The 25,585-nt window shown below is 46.5% G+C and overlaps 1 protein-coding gene across 1 annotated transcript in view; it reads left to right on the top strand.

The window, feature by feature from the left end:
- Nucleotides 1–2,365: 2,365 nt before the first annotated feature.
- Nucleotides 2,366–25,585, top strand: part of LOC101622934 (tetratricopeptide repeat protein GNN-like) — a 42,217-nt gene continuing 18,997 nt past the window's right edge. Inside the window, exons 1-8 of the mRNA XM_004675742.2 lie at nucleotides 2,366–3,353; nucleotides 5,460–5,634; nucleotides 9,447–9,676; nucleotides 14,632–14,792; nucleotides 16,590–17,034; nucleotides 18,338–18,577; nucleotides 20,157–20,355; nucleotides 21,095–21,273. Coding sequence (XP_004675799.1) covers nucleotides 2,573–3,353; nucleotides 5,460–5,634; nucleotides 9,447–9,676; nucleotides 14,632–14,792; nucleotides 16,590–17,034; nucleotides 18,338–18,577; nucleotides 20,157–20,355; nucleotides 21,095–21,273 — 2,410 coding nt within the window. The 5' untranslated portion in view covers nucleotides 2,366–2,572. The remainder of the gene's footprint in view (nucleotides 3,354–5,459; nucleotides 5,635–9,446; nucleotides 9,677–14,631; nucleotides 14,793–16,589; nucleotides 17,035–18,337; nucleotides 18,578–20,156; nucleotides 20,356–21,094; nucleotides 21,274–25,585) is intronic.

Raw genomic sequence — 25,585 nt, forward strand, 5'->3', positions numbered from 1 at the left:
TCGTGTTGCAGTGGCTTTGGACAGCTTCATAGGGCTGAGACTTAATCACTTGCGCCACAAGGGAGGCCCCACTTGGTATATTTTGTCCAGTTTTCAAATTTTTTGAACAGGTTAGGCAAGTCTCATTCTTTATGGCTGTAAGCAGAAGTCCATAATTATCTTTTTAATAGAGGTACAACCTACCATCAGTGGTTGGATTTTTTCTTAATTATTCCCGTACTGAAGTCTATTTACTTTGCTTTCTTTATTTTTTTCTATCATAAACAATGCAGTGAACATTTCATCTCTCACCATTTTGATTCCTTGGACTGATTTCCAGAAAGGAGAAACATTGACTCAAAAATTATAAACAATTTAATGTATTTTAAAGTGTCTTGTTATCTACTTTCTAAATGCACCTTCCAATAGCTTTCCCAAATCACTGATTTATAACTCCACAGCTATGTGTGACAAACTTTCATCAGTATTTAGACAGTTATAGTTTAAAAAAAAACTGTGTTTTTGCTTATTTTCAAATATCTTTGAATTCTAGAAAGGTTGAATATGTTTTTATGTTTTGTTACATTATTTTTCTTCTTGCCTATTTGTATCTTTTGCTTATATGTCAACTAAGATGTCCCTATTTTTCATGAAAGAAAGATAAATTGATTTGTGGGAATTTTTTTTTTTAAGATTTATTTATTTGTGCATACTGGGGTATAGGCAGAGGCTCAGGGGCGGTAAGAGGCTTCACCAGAGACAGAGTGGGAAGCAGAACAGGCAGATCGATGAAGTACACTGCTGAGGGGAGCAGCGCGCGGGTCAGGAGAGGTCTGCCACACCATGTGGTCACCTCCGGGGCAGGCGGGAATCGAACTCATGCTGAAGTGGCTTTAGCTTCTTAGTGCTGTGCTTTAACCCTCTGCGCCACCTGGGAGGGTCTGTAGGAAATATTTTTTACAGTTTATTGCTTGCCCAGGTCTTCTAAAAATATAATTATATCTGTCCATTTTTTCTTTTGTGATTCCTTGTACAGCTTACAAATTTTGGAGGTTCTGTAGGTTTGATAAATATTTGCTTTTTCTTTTCATTTAAAAAATTATGTTGAATTCTTTCATTCAACAAATATTTACCTACCACCTGCTCTGAGCCAGGCTAGGCGTTGAGGACATGATAGAGACCAAGGTAGAAATGCCCTCTGATAACATGGGAATAGAAGGTGGATATTTCCAAGAGCTGATAATCTAACTCTACCCTTCTACTTGACAAGTAAGGCCTCTATTAATAAAGCATTCATGATGGCTTCTAGCCTTCAGAATTTAAATTTTTGGTACAATAGTGTGGGGTTACAGTTTAAAATATGTTTTGTCTTTTTAGATTGCCACCTATTTATGACAATATCATTTATTGGATAGGTGTTTCCCACATGTAAATAAAGGGTGTCTTTATGACCCAAAGCTTCATCTCTATACCATGGAGGTGTTCTGGTCAGGATGATATGCTTGATAGCTCCTGGGGCTCCATTTACTAGCCAGATGACTTTGTATACACTATCTTATCTCAACTTTCATCTCTTCATTGATAAAGTAGGATGGTCATATTATCTACAGATTATAATGACGATTACAGGCAAAAAGATTTACACTTTTTAAAAAGGTCCTGCATTGTTCTTGTCAGATGATCTTGATGAAAAACTGTCACATACATTATAATACAATGTACTTTCTCCATAGATGAAAGTGACAAACATACCAGACACATTTGGAATGGGAATGATTTGCATCAAGAGAAAGCTCATAGAAGTAGCTAGTTTCCATTTCCTTCTTTGCCTCTGAGCAAGAGGAAGCAAGTCGACAATCATGATGGAGAGTGTGTATTTTTTTATCAACATGGTGGAGTTGAATTCCCACCACTTCTAGGTGTATGGAATGTTGTATGAATCTGCTCAATGCAAGAGTAAAAAACAAGATTACAAAGCTTCTTAGCTGCAGACTTCCTTGTCTTTCATGTGCCGGGAACGTCCCTCGTCTTGGGCCTTACCATGTTTTAACATGTCCCCTTGTCCTGACCTCAGCTTCCCACCTATTTTCATTCTTGCTCTGGTCACAGTTGGAGGCCGTGGCTGTTCTGCTCCTAGAATCTTTTTCTGGGTCTCTCTCCTTTTTGCACTGTTAGCAAGTGCCCTTGTCTACTTTTCTGCTTCACAGGGGGCAGAAGTAGCTGTTGGCCCAAGGACGCTGGGAAAGGTGGAGGGGAGGCTGGCGGACAGGAGGGCCTGACGTCCAGTACCCCCACACCCTGTGGTTCTCAGCTTTTCAGCAAGATCAGGGGAGGTGCGGACTTTTTGTAATCCTGAACGAGCATGTTTTTTCTTTTCCAGTCCTAACGTAACCTCATCATTTTTCAACTCTGACCTGTTGGTTGGCATCTTTCAATTTCAAACACTGATAAGAAAGAAGCCATTTTGGAGAAGATTTCATTCTGTTTATAACAAACATTTCTAAGAGAAAGTCTAGAAGCTGCAGAGGTGAGTGGCTGCTCCAGGACAAAACTGTTATATTTTAACCAGGAAGCCACCACTGAGCAAAGCGAAATGATTCGGGAGGCAGATGGGAATGTTAAGTGTGCCCAATTTGTTCTGAAGCCCCAGAAGCCCATTCAGCCTTACATCTGCTGGACTCTGAATGATTGTCAGAAGGAGAGAGACTTTTTGGACAGCAACATCTTCCCTCAGCTGAACACAGTCTGCAGTTCCCGGGGCACCTACTTCAGAGCTGTGGACCTGCGGTGGCCGGGCTTGAAGACCCACGTGCCCTTCCTCTCCAGCCGCTTTCGACAACATGCTTGTCTCCACTCCCAGCACCTGAAACTCTGTCTTGACTATGTGAACAGCTGCTTTCCTTTTTTCATCTGTGTGCTGGGCCACACGTACGGGGACTTTTGTGCCGACTACTCGCCCATCACCTTCTCCAAAGCAACTGACTTGTCAAGTTTATCCATCATAGAACAGAATCTCTATGTGGCTGCTACCAATGGCTATCCTTGGGTGCTGGAGAATCCAAGCTGCAGCCTGGTGGAGTTTGAGATTATCCAGGCAGCCTTTCTGAACGAGTCTCAGTTTCAGTACTTTTACTTCAGAGCCGGAGCCACACTGCCGAAGACTTTGGACAACAAGGAGGCGCGTCTTCCCTCAGGCTCCCTGACAAGTGATGAGGAGAAAGTAAAGATTGAAAAGCTGAAGACCAGGATTATGAGCAAAGGGCTCCCAGTCAGGTTTTATAAAGATCTCAGTGAGTTGGGTGAGCTGGTTTTCAAGGACTGGATGGGTGTGATAGAAAAACTTTACCCAACCTCTCTGATGACTGAACATATAGGTCAGTAAATATGGAGACAGCCGAATTATTGTCAACATAGGGATAATGCATCTGGTGTGTGTCTTCCTTTGTGAAAGGAATTTTAAAATGATTGAAAAATACTCTTTAAGCATTTAAAATTGGAGTCCTCTATCTCTGAAATGTGCATTTCTCCATTTGAAAAAAGTTTGAAACTGAAAATAAAAGCACATCAGGGCTCATGGGAGATTATCTACGAATAAAGGATTTTGGAGAAGACCTGCATTTATCTGGCAGTTAACATAGGATACTAGAGCAGAGGTTCTCAGCCAGGCTGAATTTTCCCCCTAAGGGACATTTTGCCATGTCTGAAGACATTTTTAGTGTCACAGTAGGGGGGAGTGCTACTGGCATTGACCAGATTGAGGCCAGGGACTCTGCTAAACTTCCCACAGAGCACAGCACAGCCCCATGACTAAGGAGAATCCCATTGAAAATGTCACTGCCCCAAAGTTAAAAATGCCACATTTCAAGGGATGAGGGCTAACTCTTATTAATTAGCCTTTATGTGTGTGATCACATTTGGATTAAAGATGTAACCCGGCAAGGTAGGTACTACACTTCCAGTTTTACCAACGAGCAAATGAAAGTTGCTTAATAGCTTTTAGATTTTTCAATTCCTACCTGTATGAACTTCACCAGATAAGTTAATATTGCTAAGTCTTAGTTTCTTCTATATAATTGGTTTACAGTGGGATGGAAAGCACCTAAAACACAAGTATGTAAACTACATGTCAAACATGAAGCAAATAGCTAATGAGAATGAATAACAGATGAATGCTGGGAGAATATACATTTGGCTGAAATGTGGTTAATTTGGTTAATAGTGATGTTCTCCAGCTAATCTCAATCTGAAATGCTTCTGTCAACTTTAGCTAAAAAATAAAAAAATCAAGCCTTTCTGTGTATTTGGATTAAGGATAAATTATTTCTCCATAATATTCTCTTTAGTCTTTAATTCTGGTTATTGGAAGATTAGCATGCCTTAGGCTTTTGGGGGGATATATAAGATGTGGATTTAGTGTCTGAATTAGAAGGTATAGTGTGGTTGGACTACAGAAAACCCTTTAGAAAGAAATGTTAACTTAACCTTTCTTTTTGGATCTTTGCTATCTTTTAATTACCCAGAAAGTTCCAAAAGCTCACAGCTGGGGTAGCAATGGAACTTTTGGGCAACAGGAAGTTATTGTGAGGGAATATAGAGCTATTGGCTCATACACTTGATGCACTTCAGCGGATTTTGGAAGTAACTGAGTTTAGTGAATAAGGGCCAGGAGACCTGCTGGACTGTGGGGCTATCCCAGATTCTGTCTACAACCTTGGAATTAGAAGCTCTCTTTGGCCCAGACTGAAGGTGATCCAGGTCTCTTTGGCTCCTTACCCGAACCACAGGGCAGGCCAGTTAACTATTGCGTTAAAAGGTAAATGCCATGGGCACCTACCCCGTAACACACTTGATCCCCTCATAAGAAAAGAAAAAAATCCTGGGGAATTAATTGTCTCCAGAGACATGAAGGCAATTTGACAGTCTAGAACACTCTGACTTAATTAGGCAATGAGTTTAGAACTACAGTAATTGAAACTAGAAGGAATCTCAGAGATGATCCAGTGTCTCACACAGCTCCTTATTTTACCAGAGAGCTTAAGGGATATGCCCAGTGCCCATACTGTTATCACATATAGGAGTCTAAAATGTGTCCTATACCCCAGCCCTTGAAATAGACACACACACACACATGTATCACAAGATTGAATTACATTCCTCATACTTAACTAACAGTCTGAAAAGATGAGGGACTATACAGATAAATCCATTTTTTTTTCCTCTTGTCATTCTGAGGTCATGCAATAACTTGTAACCCTAAGTAGGATATTGTGTACAAATGGCATTAGGAAGAGTAAGCGGTTTGCCTGTAGTTTGCTTTCATTAGAATATAGAATGGCTGGTGAAATATGGCACCTCTATAGAAAGCAGGTGATGAGGATACAGATGGTAGCTCCTCCCTGGGCACTCATAACAACCAGAGGTAATTGAAAGTGTCAAACTGCAAATCTAAAATATTAAAACTTATCTCTTTGACTGTCAAGACTACAAGCACAACTTTGATCGTTTCTACCATGAAGAGTTTATTGAGAATTGCAAGCAAGTGTTTGTTGTTTCTAAGGAGTCGAACAGGATCTTTGACATTTTGGAAAGATTTGCCTTAAAGGATGTGGACTTCGATTTTAACAGAGCAGCTTCAGGTTCCAGTTTAGAGTCTGTTCTCAGGTGAGATGTCAAGAAATGCCCAGCCATTTCACCAGGCTCCAGCAAAACAGCCTGACATTAGTAAATGTGATCCCCCCCAATTGGGGATGTCTTTCTGCCCATCCCTTCTGGCAAGAGAGCCCCCTGGAATGCCACATTTGGGTTCTGAACTTTTTTTTTTTAATCAGATGCCACTCTCTGCACTGGCAGTCTTCCTAGCCACTCCATTTGCTTCCTTCCAGTCTCAAGATGCGGGCAGAGGCTTCCCTTCTCTGTGTTCCCCATAGATCAGAGTTGGTGTAAAGTAATTCCTGTTTATGTAATTACTTCAAGGAGGAAAAAATCAGACTTGGAAATATCAATAATGTATCAGTACAGCATTATATATTTTACAAAGTGCTGCCACACATGCCATGAGCTCATTATTGACTACATTAAGATATTCAGCCAATACATTAACTGTCTGCAAGGGCCATATCGTTATTTGTGCTTGTGCATAAGGAGTCACGTTTCTTTTTTCTTTTTTAAAGATTTATTTATTTGTGCATACAGAACTGGGGTACAGGCCAGAGGCTTAGGGCCAGAGACAGAGTGGGGAGCAGATGGACGAAGTACACTGCTGAGGGGAGCAGCGGGCGGGTCAGGAGAGGTCTGCCATGCCATGTGGTCACCTCTGGGGCAGGCGGGGATCGAACTCATGCTTTAGCTTCTCGGTGCTGTGCTTTAACCTGCTGCGCCACCAGGGAGGGCCAGGAGTCTTGTTTCTTACCCAGTGTCTACACTCCATTGTTTTCCTTTGTCCTCTACAATGAACCTCCCACATCTTTTCCCACCCAGGTTGGTGATATACTGTGTTCACCGTCTTTAGGCAAGAAAAGACAGGGGTGTGAAGAACCAGGTCTCTAAGGAGATCCCTCCTTAGAACAGTTTTAGCTTCTCTATTCTCACCCTCCAGTTCTTACCACAGATTCACTTACTTTGTGAGACTTGTGACTTGAGGTAAACCCATAGTGGCAGGAATGGCTCAGGGCTGCCTTGCACCCCTTGTTCTAGTCTCCCCAAGTTAGCCTTCCTGCCACAGAGCAACCAGCAGTCTTGTGATTCTGGAAAACCATGCTAAGAGGAAGAGAAGTTATTTGGTTAAACGACCTAGTACTCAGTCAGGATTTTTTTTAAAGATGTATTTTTATTTGTGCATACAGAACTGGGATACAGGCCAGCAGTACAGGGGTGGTGAGAGGGTTCACCAGAGACAGAATGGGGAGCACAACAGGCAGATTGACGAAGTGCACTGGCATGCTAGACCTCTCCTGTTTTAGTCAGGATTTTTAAGACTGCTGGAGTTTAAACATATAGGCCATATGCTGAGACCCTTATGTTTGAATAGATGAATCCGAAGAGAAGGTTAATTGGCCGCCAGGGAAGAAGTAAGGGAAAATGGGGGTGATGCCGAAAGGGGTTTGTGGCTTCTTTGGGGGATGCTAATGATGTTCTGGAACTAGGTAGTGGTGATGTTTCTACCACCTAGTGAATATACTGAAAACCAGTGAGTTGTAATTCAAAATGGGGAATTTATTGGTATGTGAATTGTATCTCAGGTTATCATCTTAAGTATTTCAGAGTGACTGGGAAACTTAATAAACTTTACTGTGATTAAACAACTCCAAATGTGCCCAGTAAAATACTTTTAAATGAAGCCTTTGCGATGAGTTATATGGATGCTTAGAGTTGTGTTTGCTTTGCCATTTGGAAACAATGCTTTGTTCTCTAAGTTCCTGAGTAGTATGGACAGGGCAACAGAATAGGGTGTTCTGGAAGTTAAAGCATTATCTTAATGTCCAACCTCTTAGAATAATAGTATTTTCTTTTCTTTCTTTTTTTTTTTTTCATTTTGAAAGCAGCAGATTGCAGAGTTCATTTTCTGTTTGTTTTTGAGAAGAAATCATTAAGACCCTGTTCTAATTCTAGGCACATAATACATTTTTGCTCACTCTATTGATTTTACCAGCTAGGTATCTAGAAGTGTTCTAGACACAGGGCATACAGCGTGAACAAAAAGAGACAAAAGTCCCTGCCTCCATGGAGCTTCCATTGTGGAGACAGAAACAAAATAATCAATATGTAAAGTGTGCAGTAGATGTTGTGGTCCAAAGGAAACCTTGGCAGGGAAGAGGATGACTGGCAGGTGAGGGAAACTGTGAGAAGCTTGCATTTGGGCAATGGCTGGAAGTGAGGGAGCAAACTATGCAATTGTGGGTTGGAAGAGCATTCCAAAGGGAGGGAACAGCAAGTACGGGGATCCTGGGGCTGGAGGAATGCCAGAAAGGCCCAAAGGAGGTCAGAATTGTAGGGCAGGTGGTAGAGGATGAGGTTGGAGAGGAAAAGGGTAAGGTGGGGGGTGGGGACTGTCTGGTCTCTCAGGTGGTTGTAAGGACTTGGGCTTTGCTTTTGAGCAGAGCTGTCATCTGTGACTTTTTTTTTAAAGATTATTTGTGCATACAGTCCTGGGGTACAGGCCAGAGGTGCAAGGGCAGTGAAAGGATTCACCAGAGACAGAGTGGGGAGCAGAACAGGCAGATCGAGGAAGGACACTGCTGAGGGGAGCAGTGGGCGGGTCAGGAGAGGTCTGCCACGCCATGTGGGTCACCCCCAGGGCGGGGATCGAACTCATGCTGAAGTGGCTTTAGCTTCTCAGTGCTGTGCTTTAACCCGCTGTGCCACCAGGGAGGGCCAATCTGTGACATACTTTGATAGGTTCACTCTCGCTACTGAGCAGAGACTGAAAGACAGCACAGGTGAATGTGGGACACAAATGAAACCCTACCATTGAATTTGATGGCGAAATAATCAAGGCAATAAGGCATCAGTTCCTATTATCTGACATGGAATTCTCATGGAATAACTACTATTCCAGAATCCTGCTTTTGGTTTTCTGTTTTAGTGGATTTTCAGATTGATTCTCTTGTTTTGCTGAACTTAAATGCCAGGTTTGTCTATTTTATTTTATTCACTGACTTGACAATTTGTGATCTGGTGCCATACCAATGCCAGGCACCGACTATCCATTGGTGAGTGAATGAGCCTGGTAATTGCCTGCATGGAACTTACATCAAAGAATAATCACTAGACACAGAGTTACTAAATCACAGCTGTGTAAGGAATAGAATTGGAGTCTATAAGCATGATCCTTGGACCTGGGAATTCTCTGCTTATCCAGAAGCTCTTTGCTTAAAAAGAATGCAGAGGAACAAGTTATATTAAGTTCATACCACTTCAAAAAAATAGTATTTCTGCAGCATTGTATAAGCCAGCACAGTCTGGGAGGAAAGAAGGCTAATTTGGTGTGGGTCACTGACATTATGGCCACTTCACTGAATGTCTTGACCATGGTCTTCAGTACTGATGGGAACCTTAGGCACAGGGGTGCCTAAGGACTTCTAAATTATCTCCTAATATGATGTGACATGGAGGACCAGTCTGGGTGGCAGTTGTGACCCTCGGAGGGGTGAGAGAACAGGCACTAAGACAATGGACTCTGCAAGGGTTGAGTCTCCCTCCCTGGACCTCTGGGGAGGTTAAACCCTTGACATAACTGGAGGTTCATACTGGCCAAGCACCCTGAGATTACATAGTTCGACATCCTCCTTAGTTAGAACTTTCCTAACATGACATGGGGCAGAGCTAAACCCCAGAAGGTAAATGACTTACTTGGAGCTAACTGGCTCCAAAATTTGGGTACTTCAGATCTCTTGGAGACAAATATGTACAGGAAAAATTTCCATGCTTTTATAGATCATTACCATCCTTTATTAATCACTACATTTCCCTCCTTTATTTTTCAGAGTAAATTCCCTTCCGGCCTTCAAGTCCATTTTGCTCTTGTCTGGAGACCGTGGTTGTGGGAAGTCCACTCTGCTTGCCAGCTGGGTGAATGACTTCAAGAAGAAACACCCGGGTATGCTGCTGATCCCTCACTTTGTGGGAAGCACCTGCGAGAGCTGTGACATCATGTCCGTGATACATTACTTCATCACAGAATTACAGCATGCGCACTATGGTAATAGCATCAGGCCTTTAAATGCATTCAGAAAGGCTTCTGTTAGAAATCAGTTGTTTTTTGTTCTGTTCATGTGGGCTTTTTTTTTTTACTCCAATCTAAGCTCCATATTTTCTCACATACATATTTGCAAAAAATTTAATTTTCTTTTCTTCCTTTCCTTCTCTCTCCCTTCCTTTCCTCTACCCGCTCCATCCAGTCCGAGGAAAGCTCAGAGCCACCGCCTCCTCAGTTTTTGTTCCTTCTACTCAATCTGATAATATTTATTAAGCATGTTCATTTACTAACTCATGAATTCACTCATTCCAGAGTGAGTACTGGCGGCCTGCCCTATGTCATCTGTGGAAGTCAGCCAGACCGATGAGGTCATGATTTCCACTGATAAGATGTCCCTGAGGGTCTGTCTGCCTGAGAAAGATCGAAAGCGACCAGGAACACATCGGGTTACAATGCGTGCCACCCGGTGGAGTGAGATAAGGGCATGGAAGCCTTTTGGGTTGAGTGATAGGGGCTGTGTCTTAGAGCCGCCGAGACGCCATTCCCCCTACCCTTCGCCCCAGTGGCTTCTCATGTGGAAGCTAACGTTTCACTTGTGGAACAGTGCAGTGTGGGCCTCCTGGCTAGGAAGTGGACAAGAAGTTGACCTCCATATGGTGAACTGGGAATGGACACAGGTTCTTTCTGCCTTGAGACTTTTCATGCTCCAGGGCCTCAGAGACCTGTCCTGTTGACGAGAGGAAGGGGGAAAGAGTAGAAAAGCACCCTTGTTCCTGCTGAGTCCTGACTAGGCAGTACATGTCATGTCAGATGCCATTTTTCTGGCGAGAACTGGGCTGACCTGAGCCCACAGAGCCACACTGGGGTCCGGGGGGGGGGATGGGAAGCTGAGGTCGGGCTGGGGGTGTATGTGTGAGTTTTTTGCAGGATGAGCAGCCACTTTCCTACACTCTTCATTCAGAGATCTCGTGAAGAAGAAATGCTGGCTTTGTGGGGGTCAAAGAAAGACTATTCCAGGCAAAAGGAACAGCTAGGGTGATTATAGGTCCTAAACTGGAAACAGTTGAGTGAGTGAAGGGAAAGGGGGCCAGATTGTAAGGGGGCTGCAAGGCAGTTATACCAGCTAAAGCAGGAGGTGAAGCCTGGGCACCCCACACTGGGGCTTTGTAGGGCACAATAGTAGGTTTGGACTCATGAGTGCAGTGGGGGTCCTTCACCAGGGGAGGGTATGAGATCATTGGTATTTTTTTCAAAGATCACCATCATTTGTGGAAATGAACATTGGGGAGCAAACCTGGAGTCAGGGACACTTGTTAGAGGCTATTGCAATGGTTTGTGCAAGAGACAGTGACCTGGAGAAGGGTGATGGCTCCCGCTGCAGAGGGGGGTGGATGGAGAACTTGCAGAGACATTGAGTGTGGGAGGTGAGGAAAGTGAGGAATTGAGGCGTGCACCTAGCTTGGGGCTCTGGCAAGCTAGATGTTCCTTGACCCTGGGCAGCACTGGGGGACAGGGCAGTGGGAAGCAAGCTCTGCCTGGATGTGTATTATTTAAGATGCAAGGTGTGTCCAAGGAGTGGTAACAACCCTGTGGTTCTAGAAGCAGCCGGGAGCCTGACTGCCTACATTCAGGGCCCAGGCCACTGCTTCTTAGCTGTAGGATCTTGAACCAGTTCTTTTAACAATTTGTAGCTCATTTTTCCATTTGCAAAGTGTGGCTAACAAAAAGAAAGTGTTTTACAGGGAGTGTAGAAGATGAATTAAGCTAGAAAAACAGGTGCTTAGCACATACTTGGCACAGAATGAGCTGTAATCTTTATTAGGCACCTACTGTGTACTGACACTTTTGTTTGAGTTTGACTCTGGGGAACCCAGCTCTTCTTGTATGGAACAGTTACCCATGGGGGTTGTGGGTACTGAGTGTGGGCCCAGGATGAGTTGTGGTGGAGGTATATATTACCTGTGCATGAGAGGGCAGATATTTGAGCTACTTTCTATGTATGTGTGGTGCCTGTGTACAAAGAGGGTGAACATGTGGGCATGAAGTCTTTGCGGCTGTGTTTCTCATTACGGTGAAGCAGGAAAGCTCAAAACCAGTAGCAGCAGGTGTGATTGGCTTTATAAAAAGGTGATTAATCGGACTCAGGTGGGTCCCAAAGGTGTTTAGTCTGGCCCAGCCAATGATACAAACTCAATCATCATACGAACCCGATGCTGATTATGTTCCCAGAGCGAATTGTTATCTTAATGAGTGTATTTTTAGGCACAGAAAGTGCCTAATAAACACAGCTACTATCTTTTAAACAGATATTTTGTCTGACAGCAGTGACTAGACTCAGGAATGGCCTGTGAATACGTCGCCCTGGCTCTGAAAGAACACTCCACCTGTGAGGGGAGCCCAGGGGCAGGGCTGGGGTTCTCCATGCGTGGTTCTGGCTCTGCTTCTTCAAGGCTGTGTGATCTCGGGCAGCTTAACTAAGCCAATCTCTGCCTCAGCTCTCGTGCAAACGTCACGTGGGACTCATCATGATTACCCCAGACAGTTGGGTGAGGGTTAAGGGCAACAGATGTAATGTACATAAAATGGAACCTGACACAGTGGTCATGAGCACTGTTGTTGTTTTTGCTGTTATTCCTCACTGAGCTGGAGAAAGAAACCAGGACTGAAGCCCCCTGAGGAAGTGGAGAGGGGAGAAGGGAGTGCTGGCAGACAGGCCAGCCCAGGGTAGTTTAGCGGGCAGGCTTTTTGGAGAGCTGGTTTGACTTGGGTGAGGTGGATGTGGCAGAGGAAGAGGAGTGTAGGCTGAGGACAAAGCCATGGTCGGTGGTCAGGTCACAGAGGTCAATCTGCTTGGAGCAGATTCGGCTTGTTTGCAGAGAGCGCTTTCCTGTGGCCTCCCCTTCTTTCTGTAGGCGCAGCTCCTGTTTGGGTTGTGAGCTGGGGACCTCCCTATCCAGGAATCTAAAGTCCCCACCAGCACAAAGCCCACTTTTCTGCCCCTCACTCACCCCTGCTTGCTAGACAAAGGGGACCTTGCAGATGAAGACTGCTTATAGCTAATCGTGGAAGCAGACCTGTCTCCCACAGAAGACAGAGGAACAGGCAGTCCGGTGCCGTCGCCACAATGGACACAACCACAAAAGCAGTAGCTCCAACTGTAAACTGAGGTGGAGTGGTGTATTCAAGGTGCAGACATCTTAAACAATATTACGAGGAGGTTGTGATTTTCTGAAATGGCAAACAAGTCTTGGTGTCGTTTCAGACAAAACAATGTGTATGTGAATATGTCCGTTTATGTCCATTTGTACACTTCTAGAAAATTAAATGTGTTTTAAACTTGTGCAAAAATGCTTTGCATTTACATATAAAATCAAATTGATTTTTAAAAAAGGTTTATTTATTTATGCATACAGAACTGGGGTACAGACCAGAGGCACAGGGGTGTTGAGAGGCTTCACCAGAAACAGAGTGGGAGCAGAACAGACCAACTGATGAAGTACACTGCTGAGGGGAGGAGTGGGCGGGTTAGGAAAGGTCTGCTGTGCCATGTGGGTCAGCTCTGGGGTGGGGATCGAACTCATGCTGAAGTGGCTTTAGCTTCTTAGTGCTGTGCTTTAACCCGCTGTGCCACCAGGGAGGGCCCTCAAATTGATTTTTACAGGAAATTATAAAATTTTTGTTCCCTATGTGGCTCTCTGACAAGTGTTTGAAAGTCAGGGACAGTGACTCCCCTGTTTTGTAGGGCGTCTGGAATCCTTGGAAGGTTCCTGTTGAGTCTCCCCATTCTAACACTCCCCCCATAACTTCCCGCTTTTCAAATGTTCAGGCATTTTCCTACCCCCAGACCCTTGGTCAGGCCCAAGCCTTTCTCCCTGGACAAGGTTGCCTTTGCTCTTGCTTCTGCCCATGCATTCTCCAAAGCTCCTTCCAAATGTCTTCTGCACAGTCTTTCTTGAGTGTGACAGTTCTCCATCAAATTCCATTAGTTTTCTGACTCATTTCTGCCCAGAGAGGTGGGTTTTTTTTTTAATGTACAGAACCTATTTCCACTTCCTTTGGCCCTGTGACTTTATATTCTGGATGGTTGATCATCTGCCTTCAGCCATCTAGCATGGAACACGGCAACCAAGAAATATTTGTTAAGCATAGCTACTCTCAGTAACCCTAACAGATCTTAATCCATAAAGTTTCTTTGCAAACTTATTTTCTAAATCCTAGAATATGAATCCTAGAGTAGAATATGGCTAATTGCTAAGGAAAATATTGCTTTAGGAAAAATAAAAGCAGGACAGAAATTATGGATAGGAAAATGCTCTCAGAATATTAGGTAGTTAGCTACAATTTTGGGGTGCTGCAACTGTCCCTTAATCAGTCTGAAAGGTGACCCTCTCACGTGACTTCCTTTGCCCTTTGCAGGTTCACACTTAGCTTTCCCCAGGTAGTTCCAGAGAGTAGGGGGTTCAGTGCTGTGGGTGGAGGAATTTAGGTTTAGCTATGTTAGGGTTAAGATGGGCTGAGATCAAATTGAGTAGGCAGCAGATGGGAGGTGCAGAGTGTGAGCACTGTCAGGCCACCCTGGGGTGTGGCTGTGATCCCTAAACAGACACTTAAGTTTAGGGTCTGTGAAACTTCACAGACCCAGGGCCTGGCTTCTCTTTCTTCCCAGTCAACTCTTTGTAACATGATCTATTTTTGTATTTTGGAAAATGAGAATTATGCTCTGGACTGTACAAAATGTTTTTTAATCTAAAATTCTGAAATGTATAGCAGACATCTCACTAGCCCGCTTGGGCGGGCTAATTTGAGACTGGGGATCAGACACATACATACAGGTGTCAGCTGATCAGGCATGAGCCGCGCTCATTGGCCCCAAGCCCCAATGCCTCCCCATGCCACTAACATATTTTAGCAATCATGGAGACATTTTCATCTAATTTGAGCAAATTTCTATGCGGTAGGTACTCAGCTTGAACCAGATATTCTTAATGAAGACCCAAACGTCTTGGTCTTTTCACTGCTTGTAGAAGTGTTCATTGCTTCCATCAGCTTAAAGCCATGTATTCTCGTGCTAGATGGAATCGAAGAATTGGTTGGCATTTACGGGGTTTCAGGACAGAAGGTAATGTATTTTAAACATAAGACCTATTGTAATCCTTGTCAAAAGAAAAGATGTGCATTGTACTTTTCCTTTGCCTATCTGGTATTACTTATATACAGTTGCAACTTTCTATTTGATTGAACAAATCCTTATATAATATGAAAGTTTTGATTCACTCCAGCACTCTCCCAGGGAGAGGCTGTGAATGGGCGGCGAAGGTGTTGGGTGGGGGCGGGTCGGGGTGGGGGTGCATAGAATTTACACAAGGGGCACTTTGGTTCCAGAAACTGTGGTCTTTATGCCCATGCAGCTCTGCGCCCTTATTTTATACTTGGATCAGGCACTTATTGGGCCCTTGCTGCATTCTTCATGTTTCATGTTTTGGTCCGCCTCCTCTGCATGGAATTTACCAAGTCCTGTGGATTAGTGACTGTTTTTGTTTTTCTTCTTGTTGAAGTGCTGTTGAACCAGTGGAACCTCTAATACATTGTCAGTGTTTCTGTTGAAAGCATTTTCTCTAAAGCTTCAAAATATTCATGCTTACAAATTATATAGATAATATGTTTCTTAGAGAAAGTATGATAAAGAGGAAGAAAACAGGAAATTAAATATATCCACTGCTGCTGAACATTTGGGGTATAACCTTTTTTTATGGATGTCTATATTTGCATCTGTGTTTATTGTAATGAAGTTGCACACCGGCAACACTCGACAAACGCTAGGATGAATTAGATAGGACACTGAGCCTCACTGTGCTTCAGCGCCCTCCTCTGCCTTTGTTGAGCCTTGTCGGGAGGACTGAGTGAGGTAGTGAGTAGCACTATACCCAGGACCACATTCCTAGGCCATGGCTGGGTGAGGGCATGATGACAGTGCCCTTGAAAGTAGACTGCGCTACTTCTATTTCCTGAGGGGTGAATGCCACAACACCTGGCCCCCAGGGGAAGTCTCAGGGTGGTCGGGAGTGAGGACAGGAGCTAGGGAAAGCAAGGCCAAAGCCATCATGTGGTCTCCAAGGGGAAAGCAGGGCAGGAGGATTAAGTGGTTTAGGACTGACTCATTTGAATAATGGCTGTGGACCTGGGCTGTGGGTCCTGCCTCTGGCCCCTGGCCCTGGGATGATTTAGACTAGGGGTGTGATAGCTTAGAAGGAAGGTGGGAGCATCTTGCTGTCTTGGACTGGTCTGCAGGTGAAGACGTGGACCCGGGAATACTGTCCAGCACCCCCAGGATTAGCTAGCCTGAGAGGGGTGGCCTCTCTCTGGATCATTAAGGTCCTTGAGAGAGTAAAAACATCATAAGATTAAAACATGGAACTGATACAGTTAGTAAGTGAAGATGTACTCAGCATACTACCTGGGCCTGGGCGTCAGTGCGTGGTGGTGGGTGTTCTCAGGCATGGCGAGAAAGGTGAAGGCATCAGGGAAAGGCCTTACTACCCCACAGTAAACCCACTTACTGGAGGCTGCCGAAAGCGACAGTTCTCCAGATCTACACAGTCCCTACTTTGTCAATGGAATGCGTCATTGTAGGTTACCTTCAGAAGTCTCTGATTTTGCTCAACTACCTGCTCATAGGAACCTCATTTTAGAGCTCACGTTGGCACAGATTCGAAACAGGCAGGTGAGTGAGTCAGTGTGGATGTAGGGACTGAGCTGGTATTTCCTTGTCACCATACTGCTTAGTCGCCAAGTCACTAGTAATAGCTTAATCCCAGCCCTCATTCTCCATGGTCTGCATTCTCTAAGTTTGCAGACCACCAGGAAAGCAGTTGTAAAATCTTTACAGTTTCCAAATGTCTTGGACTCTTTTCATCAGGCAAAAGACTTTTCGTGGCTGCCCCCCTCAATCACGCCTCACTGCAGACTTATCATGAGCACCGTCTCCTGCAGCCTGTCCCACAAGGCACTGTGCTCCCGATCAGATGTGAAGACACTGGAGCTCGTTAACGCGGGAGACAGCGAAGCAAGACTCACCATCTTTCGACAGCACTTCTCCCTCCCCCAAGACAGAAACCTCTTTGAACAGATCAGACAAATTCTGAAGAAGAAACCCAACATGAGTCCTTTAAAACTTACAATCCTAGCAAACGAATTGAAAGAATGTAGAATCTACCGAGATGAGTGTCAGTGTCTGAAAGAGTACCTGGAGGTGATCTCGCTTCAGGAGCTGTGGAAATTGATTCTGAAACGCTGGACTGAAGATTATAGTTGGACTTTTAAAGAAATGAGGGCAGATTCAGACACTGTGGCTTCAGGAGAAGGTAGGCCTTGGCCAGGATGGATAACTTGGTATGAGCCACAGGAAGAAAATCCTGTGGTGGACAAATCCCTGCCCAGGGGTGGGAGGCCCAGGGCAGGGTTGTCTGGGAAAACAGAGGATGCACAGTTGCAGTTAGTCTCAGGTAAGCAACAAATCAACTTTGCATGTAGCTGTGTGGCAGATACTGCAGGGCTGGGCGCATACATTACAAATACTTGGATGACAGATAACTAACATACTTTTCAGCATATCCCAATGGTTTGCTGGCATATACTTACATCCCAAATTCACCTATTGTTTCGCTGAGATTCAGCTGTAACGGGGTGACGGGTGTTTATATTGTCTCCCTCTACAGCCCCGTCTGTAGGTGCCGACTGTGAGGGGAACTGTACTTGGCGCAAGTTTCAGTCACATTTCAGGAATTCAAGAAGCTGGCCTTTTTTTTTTCCTAAGATTTATTTATTTTTGCATACAAGGGCTGGGGTGTAGGCCAGAGGTGCGGGAGGATGAGAGTTTAGCAGAGACAGGGGAGATGCAGAACAGGCAGAGGGGAGAGCAGTGGGCAGGTCAGGAGAGGTCTTCTGCTCCACGTGGGTCACTCCCTGGCCGGGGATTAAACTCATGTGTAGTGACTGCCGGTAGCTTCACAATGCTGAGACTTAACCCCCTGTGTCACCAGCAAGGCCCTATTATTTCTGTAGCTCAATTCATTCTCTCATTCTCTACAGTTCAACAGATGGCAGAAATTTAGTCCATTTAACTCAGGTTCATTTCACCCCTCTGTTTTCAGTCAATTCAGGATTTTTTGTTTATCCAAGTAAAGATGAGTGTCCTTCCTGCGTGTCTGTGGGCATCACGTTCTATCCAGGGCTTCTGAAGCTGGGTGTCCTTGATTGTCACCTGCTGCCTTCCGCTGAAGTGATCATGGCCCCAGACAGTCCCCAGCCACTGCTGTCCCTCCTCGGGGCCTTATAGGACCCCATGTTCCCACCTGTTCTTAGGCTGATGGATGAAAGCCACCATCTGTGGCCACTGCTGCTGTACCCTCTTACCCAAATCAAGGAGGCTGTGCTCCTCCGTTAACACCACCCTCCACTTGCACCTATAACCTTGTAGCTACTCAGTGTTCTGGCAGAGAATGTCTGTGCTCCGCACCTCTTGGAGGCCTGCTGCTCCCCAACTTCCCCTGCCTCCTCTGCAGCCATTTCTCTGGTCATTGCCTGTGGTATTGGGACATCTGTGAAGCTATGGCCTTTCAGGCTTTCAAGGGGAAGCAGAGCCTGAGCTTCACGTTGTCTCCTCAGGGCTGACCGGCTGGGTGGCCGACGCACTCTGCTTATTGAGCATCTCGCATGGTGGGTTGACCGAGGCCGAGGTACTCCAGCTTCTGGACATGCTGGGCTACAGGAATCAGCACAAGGTGACGAGGCTGCACTGGGCCGCCTTCCGCAACGCCACCAGGCAGTGGGTCCTGGAGAAGCCCAGCGGCCTCCTGTACTTCCGGCACCAGTCCCTGAGAAGCGCCGTGGAGCACATACTGCTGGGTGAGGCTGGCACCTGTGTAGAGACTGCTGGCTCAGGGGAGCGAGTCGCCTACGGGGGAGAGCCTGTGGCTGCCATTTCCCACATAGAATCGACTCTCTAAACATATAAAAATGGTGATATAAATTGAGACATGTCCTTGGCTGTGGGTAACAGAGGCCTGACTCCAAAGGCTAATTTCCCAGCATTTATTCTCTGAGATTCTTCTGGAGGCTTCCATCCAGGGCTGTTCTGTTGGCTCCACAAAGCCACCTGTGACCTACTGTGAGAAAACCCCACCCGAAGCCAGAGTCCCTGTCTCTTTGTCCAAAGTGTCCTGACCGCAAGGTGCCAGGGTGGTGCTGGCCCATTAGCGTGGGAGGTGACCTGGGCCACACATGCCCTCCTTCCAAACCCCTGCTTCTCAGACCCTGGGGAGCCTCATAGAAAGCCCACTATTTCTTTTGGAAACCCCTCATGCCATAAAACCTTCCAAAACCCCAGAAACCCTCTTGTCAACCTGCGTTGAGTAGAAGGAATCACTATAGCCTCAGGACTAAAGGCGGGGTGCTAATGTCAGGCGGGGTGGGGCTGGTGAGCCCTGGCTTGCTCACTTCCCAGCTGATGCCTAAGCCACCTTACCAGCCTGTGCCCAGATCCTGCATTCATACAGTCCAGTGTGCCAGTGTAGTGGGAGGAGCCTCCTTCCCCAAGGGCTGAGCACTGTACGCACTCCCGGGAAGCGAGCGCAGAAGCGAGCACATTTTATACCAGCTAGCACAGAAGGTAATACTCTGGAGCCATCCCAGCAGCAAAGCAGAACGGCTGTCGGAACAACGAGCCTTGCTTTATTATCTGGGCCTTCCTCATCTTGTCTTTGCTTTACTGTGCTCTGGAAACGTTGCGGCTTTTTTTTTTTTTTACATATATTACCACTTTTTACCAGGTTGGGGCAGTTCTTCAAGTTAGGCTCTCAGCTCCACTTTCCCTGTATCATGTGCTCATGTCCTGTCTTACCACATTTGGCCAGTTCTCCTAATATTTCAAGTTTGGTCCTTATTATATCTGCCGTGGGGAGCTGTGCTCAGAGATCTTTTTGCTATTGTAATTATTTGGGGGCATAAATTGTCGCCTTGGAAGGTGGTGAGTTTAGCGAATGTGTGTTTCACTGCGTTCTCCTCACTGCCGCCTCCCCAACGGGCTGTTCCCTGTCGCGGCTCCTCAGGCCAACACCCAACCTAGCATCCCTCTGCTCGGCTACCCGGTGACCTGTGTGAGCTCCAGGCGTCAGGGTAATGTCGCCACATGCATGCCCTCAAACATGTGGAAGGGCTTATTTAAGCCGTAACCATGGTGTGTATTTAAAATAGAAAAGTAGGCTGCAAATATTTCCTTGGGGGAGGGGGAAGATTCAAGGTGAAAAATAAACACACTTTCATGCTGCTGAAAATCTAGGACAGTAACCATGCTCTGGTAAATGCAGACTGACTTAGAAGATAGAGTTTTAATACTTCAGACTTTTTTCAAGTAACCTGACTTGTGTGGTTCTAGTGTTTTCACTGGGAAGTCAGATGCTGTCAACTGTAACTGGTTTTTCAATAGGTGTGATCATGCCTGTGAGAGAGAGCAGCCCGTACTCTTTTCAGAACCCCACAAATCACAAGAAGACACACCTGCACAGAGCCTTGGCCAGACACTTCCAGCAGCACCCTGCGTTCTGGAGGGTGTACCAGGAGCTGCCGTGGCACCTGAAGATGAGCAGCTGCTGGGAGGACCTGAGCAGCTTCCTGTCAAGTCCCAGGTGGGTCCTGGCCTCCTGCATGCATGCTGCTCAGGCCCCCACCCCTTGAACATGGGCCACCCACACTTTCTCATTTGGAGGGAACCGTCCCTGGGCATCAGCTCCTGCGGCCGGGTGGGCCCCTAGGGAGGCTCCTGGGATGCTCTGCAGGATGTTCTTTCCCTTCTGGAAGGTACGTGGACTCTTCTCAAAGCGACTAGGCTTTGTGGAGCAAGGATGGCAGCTGGAGAAGAGTAAAGTTAGCGGGTTCTCTGGCTCCCACCTTCCCTCCTCTCCTCTCCTCCCCCCACTCCTCCTCACTCCTTCCTCTCCTCACTCCCATCTCTGTCACTCCCTCTCCACTTTCCCTCTTGGTCTCCTCCCCCTTCCTCTCTCACTTTGCCCCTCCCTTCCTTTTCTCTCCCTTATGCATTCCTCCTCAAACATCTATCTTTGACCCACTCAGCCCCTTGCTGAGATGCAGCTCCAAGCCCCTTAGGTAGGGAAGATTGGCCCCAGAACAGCTAACAGGCATCGCCACAAGGGTGCAGAGCTGTGCCAGCTGCTACCCTGCTCAGTCAAGGTACTGCCCAGAGCCGGGTCTTGGGCCGAGGAGTAGCATTGGCTTCGACACCTGGGGACAGGCCCGCATTTATCTGGTGGTCCAGTGTATGATTGGCTAGTGGACTGTGGCGAGTGAAGTAGCTGCTTCCAGGCATGAACTACCGAAATGACTTCACTTTGTCCACTGTGTCACCAGCATCACAGACCTTCTGTCAAAGATCCGAAGCCCAAGCTTCTGGACAAGGTTGCACCTCGTCCACTACTGGAATGTGTTATCAGACGCTGGGTATGATGCCACTGGGGCCTATTTACTCACTGTGGTCAAGATCAAGGCAGACAGATGTCATCGGACGAAGAAGAAAGGCACCTTGTCAGGTACGGCAAGCGGTGGTATGCGCCCATCCGTTCTCTGGATTGTACAGAGTGGCCAAGGGTTACGTTCTCCATTTTGTTCAATAGCTGACCAATCTGACAGGCCTCCCTGGTGGCCCCTCCCCATAATTTGTTTAATTTTTGTGTGGAAGATCTGGGGTGTAAGTCAGAGATGGGGGGGCAGTGAGAGGATTAGCTAGAGACAGAGTGAGGAGCAGAACAGCTGAAATGAGTGAAACACACTGCTGAGGGGAGCACCAGGCGAGACAGGAGAGGTCTGCTGGGCTGTATGTGGATTAGCTCCCTGGCCAGGGAGCAAACTCAGGTGAACTCAGGACTTAGGGTTGGCGGCTGAGACTTGACTCCTTGACAACCAGAGAGGCTCCTTCTCTACAATTTAAGTGAGCAATTTCCAAAGGTAGGAAACTGGGGAAAGGGGTTAATTTTGAAGTGAGCGGAGGTGTCCCCGGGTCATGCCTCACTGGGCCCTGCTGCCACAGCAATGCATGTGAGACTACGTGGTTCCAGGTGAGCTCTAAGCAGGGCAAACACGGATCTCTGCTTTCCCGGGGCTTGCCGTATAGTGACCAGAGCAGAGACTGAGTATTTATTATGAGCTAGTCTCTGACGTAAGTCATCTTATATGTGCTGGCTTGTGTAGTTAACAGGAAATCTCTAGCTACCGCTAATTTCTTTATAGAATGCTGAACACGGAGTCTCAGACAGGCGAGGAAAATTATTGCGATAGTTGGCAAAGAATGGGCCATCCTGTCCCACCACACCTCGGGTCCTTACAGCCTTCGCTTGTTCTCTCATTACCATGTCACTCATTTTGGAATCGCCCTGATCCACTCATCCTCCATGGAGGATGCCTCAGAAGGGCACCAGTGTACTAAATGTGTTTAGGAGGGGGGTGAGTGCTGTCACTCTCCCAGGTTGATGCAGCAGTGTCTACCGGGTGCCTGTGTTGTGTCAAACATGGGGCCAGACGAGGCACACAGCGTGGCTGAAACAGCCACTCCCCCGTCCCTGCCGGATGTGCGGCCTAGTGTAAAAGTCTGCAGGCTACATACAGCACTTCGGAGCAGGGGCGGGGGCAGGAGCCTGGAGGAGGGGTGAGGCCTTATCGCGGGAAAAGCGGGCATCACCGAAGAAGTGACAGCCTACCTGAAGCGCCGAGGAGCCAGGGTGGAGGGGGAGCTTGGGGAGTGGAAGGACTCAACAAGCCCGTTTTGTTAACATGATTAACATGTGAATGCCCCGTGAGCACTGGAGAGGAATCTGACCCAACTGCAGGTGCAGCCACGGACTCAGCCTGAGCCTGAGCCTAAGAACAGTGGGGATTTTGGTAGTGTGACAGGTTGGGCTTCAACAGGCCACTCTGGGTGTGGTGTGATGGAGGTCACGGGCAGCGACAAGCATGGCTTCCTGGAGATGTGTAATGAGCAGGTGCGAGCAGTGCTGGCCTGGACTGGGGGCGACCAGGGGACCCAGGGGAGAAGGTGTCCTGCACAGAGAATCCACAGTGGGTACAGGAGGTGGAGATGTGGACAACCCCACGTTTCTGGCTGAGTAGCTGCGTGGGTGACATTGCCATTAACCCAATGGGAGACGTGGCCAGAGGAGCAGGGCGAGGGGCTGCGCCGTGCAGAGTCTGGCAAGCCGTGCCTGCTGGTGGGGGACACCTGGTCCAGGCAGAGAGGATGCTGGGGGTGCCTGTACAGAGAGGGGTAGAGCCTCCAGGCACTGGGAGAGGGAAGCGCTGCAGGGCCAGCAGAAGACTAAGAGCCACAAGGGGCAGAGAGGAGGGAGGAGAGCCTGGAGACAAGCGTGAGAATTCCAGAGGGAAGAAGGGTGCCAATTAAGTGCATTTAATTAACATTTAATATTCCATTTTAAATGATTTTCTTCACTGTGCTGCTTGACGTCAAAACCCTCCTCTGATACTGCTACATTTTTAGGAAAAGTCTGTTAAGAATGAAAATTGTTGGGGGCATGAGTAGAATCCACAGTGCTCCATGATTGAAGCGGGAGTGGTGGGGGGGTGGGAAACGGGGCAGCAGCAGCCGTGGGAAGCTGCTCAGAAGTGCAGCCCTGCTGCAGCAAGGAGTGCAGGTGGGGACACAAGTTTAGGGTGCAGAGCACAGGTAGTGCCAGGTACCCTCTCAGCACAGGTCCGCACAGAGTACCCCGATTCATGGGGAGCATCCTCCCGGTCACAGTGCCTGGCCCCCCTCCCCAGGCAGAAGACTATAAAGAATATAAAGAAGTCATAAAACTCAAAGACGAACCAACAACCTGATTAAAAGATGAGCAGATCTTTCTGAAGAAGACATACAGGTGGTCAAGGGGCAGAAAAGGTGATAAAGATGCACATCACTTTATTAGGGAAATGCAAGTCAAAACCACAATGGAGCTTCCCTTTACATCCTCCCAAACTCTAACCCTAACCCTGAGCAACAGCTTTGCAGAGCACGTGGAGGAGGGAGTCTTGCGCCCTCTCGGTGGGGACATAGGTAAATTGGCGCAGTCATTACTAAAAGCAGAAGGGAGGTTCCTTAAAAAGTTAAAAACGCAAATCCCATTTATCAAGTTATCCCACTCATTATCTAGTTATCTCAGGGTATTAACCTGAAAAAATACACACTAATTCTAAGAGATAGATGCAGCCCCAAGTTTATTGCAACAGGACTTAAAACAGCCACGAACTGGAAACCCCCTCAGCGCCCAGCAACAGAGGACTGGATAAAGAATTCAGACTCCTCTCTGCTGCAGTGTGTGTACCCATAGACCGCATCTCAGATAGGAGAGATGAAACCACCATTCGCCACCACATGTATGGACCTAGAGTGTGTTAGTGGAACAGGTCAGCTGGAGGAAGGGAAACACGGAATGATTTCACACATACGTGGTAGACAGAACACAAACGAACAGATGAACTAAATAAAAAATAAGTTTCCACACTCGTGGTTACCAGAGAGGTAAAGGGTGTGGGTAAATCGGGTAAATGGGGTCAAACATAGGGTAGGGAGGATGGAACTGCCTAGAACGGGTGACTTTAGCGGGTGTCTCCACACGTTACGTTCATGCTGCACACCTGAAGCTTATATAATGTTGTAATGCAGCCACTTCAATAAAAAGTGTTGGGGGGGGCAAAGAATTCCACTTCACCCGTTTTGATGTTCATTCTTATTCTGTTGTTAAAGGTAAATAGGCTGCTTACATCTGTAAACGCTGCCTGCTTCTGGAAATTTCCTTTAAAAGACGATTTTTCCCTAACTTCGCACTAGTTTGATGGGATCAGTGGGAGGCGGGCTGCGGGCTGCGGGCTGGAGGGGCGTGTGTAAGCCCCCCCCCCCCCCCACGCTGTTTCAGTCCTCCCTCCGGACTATGGCGTTGGCTCCCCCTGGTGGCCGCTACGAGAACAAGCAGGCCAACTCCGCGGTTGGTTGCTGGTTCCCTCTTCCTGGGAGTTTTCACGGTTGCCAGCCCGCTGCCCGGGTTACCCCTCCTTTCTGGGTTCTTCTGGGGCTGCAGCATCTCCGATTGATGACCCTTAGAGAGGTCTTTGAGCCCAGAACATTTCTTCTGTGGTTGGGCCGGTTTAAATAGCTTCTCTGGAACATGAGAATGAATAGTACCAACTTTTCATGAACTCAAGTTTGAAGCTTTGCCCTCACTTTCTTCAGAAACTTTTAAATATATTGGATAAATGGAGTATAGTTGTTTAGTAAATATTAAAAGTGGCCCTATAGAACAATAAAGAGAGCACAAGACAGTTTTCAAGGGCCACAGAAAACAAAAAAATCTCTAAGAATAAGTTTAACAAAAAATGTGTCCAGTATTTTTATTTAGAAGCTTCCTTGAGTTTGCTTTGAAAGAGATGACAGCCTTTCCCACATTAGGAAAAAAATCAAGTGATTTATGAAATAAAGAATGCCTTGATAATAATGGCCCATTATTTGGTAAAAAATTATGTGACCTGAAACATTACCACAAAATAAATTCCAGGAGGATTAGAGTTACATATAAGGAAATGAAACATTATATTTAAAAAATTTTAAGAAACTGGAGAAGAATCTAAGCAAGAAAGCAAAAGGGTAAATCATGAAAATGATTGATAAATTTGTCTGAGTAAAACATGAACTTTCTAGGGCCTCTCTGGTGGTACGAGGGGTTAAGTCTCAGCACTGTGAAGCTGGCCACAGCCACTGCAGCAGGAGTTCGAGCCCTGTTCAGGGAGCTGACCCACAAGTCACAGCAGACCTCTCCTGTCCCACCTGCCGCTCCCCTCAGCAGTGTATCTCAGTTCACC

This window comes from Condylura cristata, unplaced genomic scaffold (genome assembly GCF_000260355.1).
Source record: "Condylura cristata isolate star-nosed mole 26May11 unplaced genomic scaffold, ConCri1.0 scaffold00004, whole genome shotgun sequence".
NCBI lineage: Eukaryota > Metazoa > Chordata > Mammalia > Eulipotyphla > Talpidae > Condylura > Condylura cristata.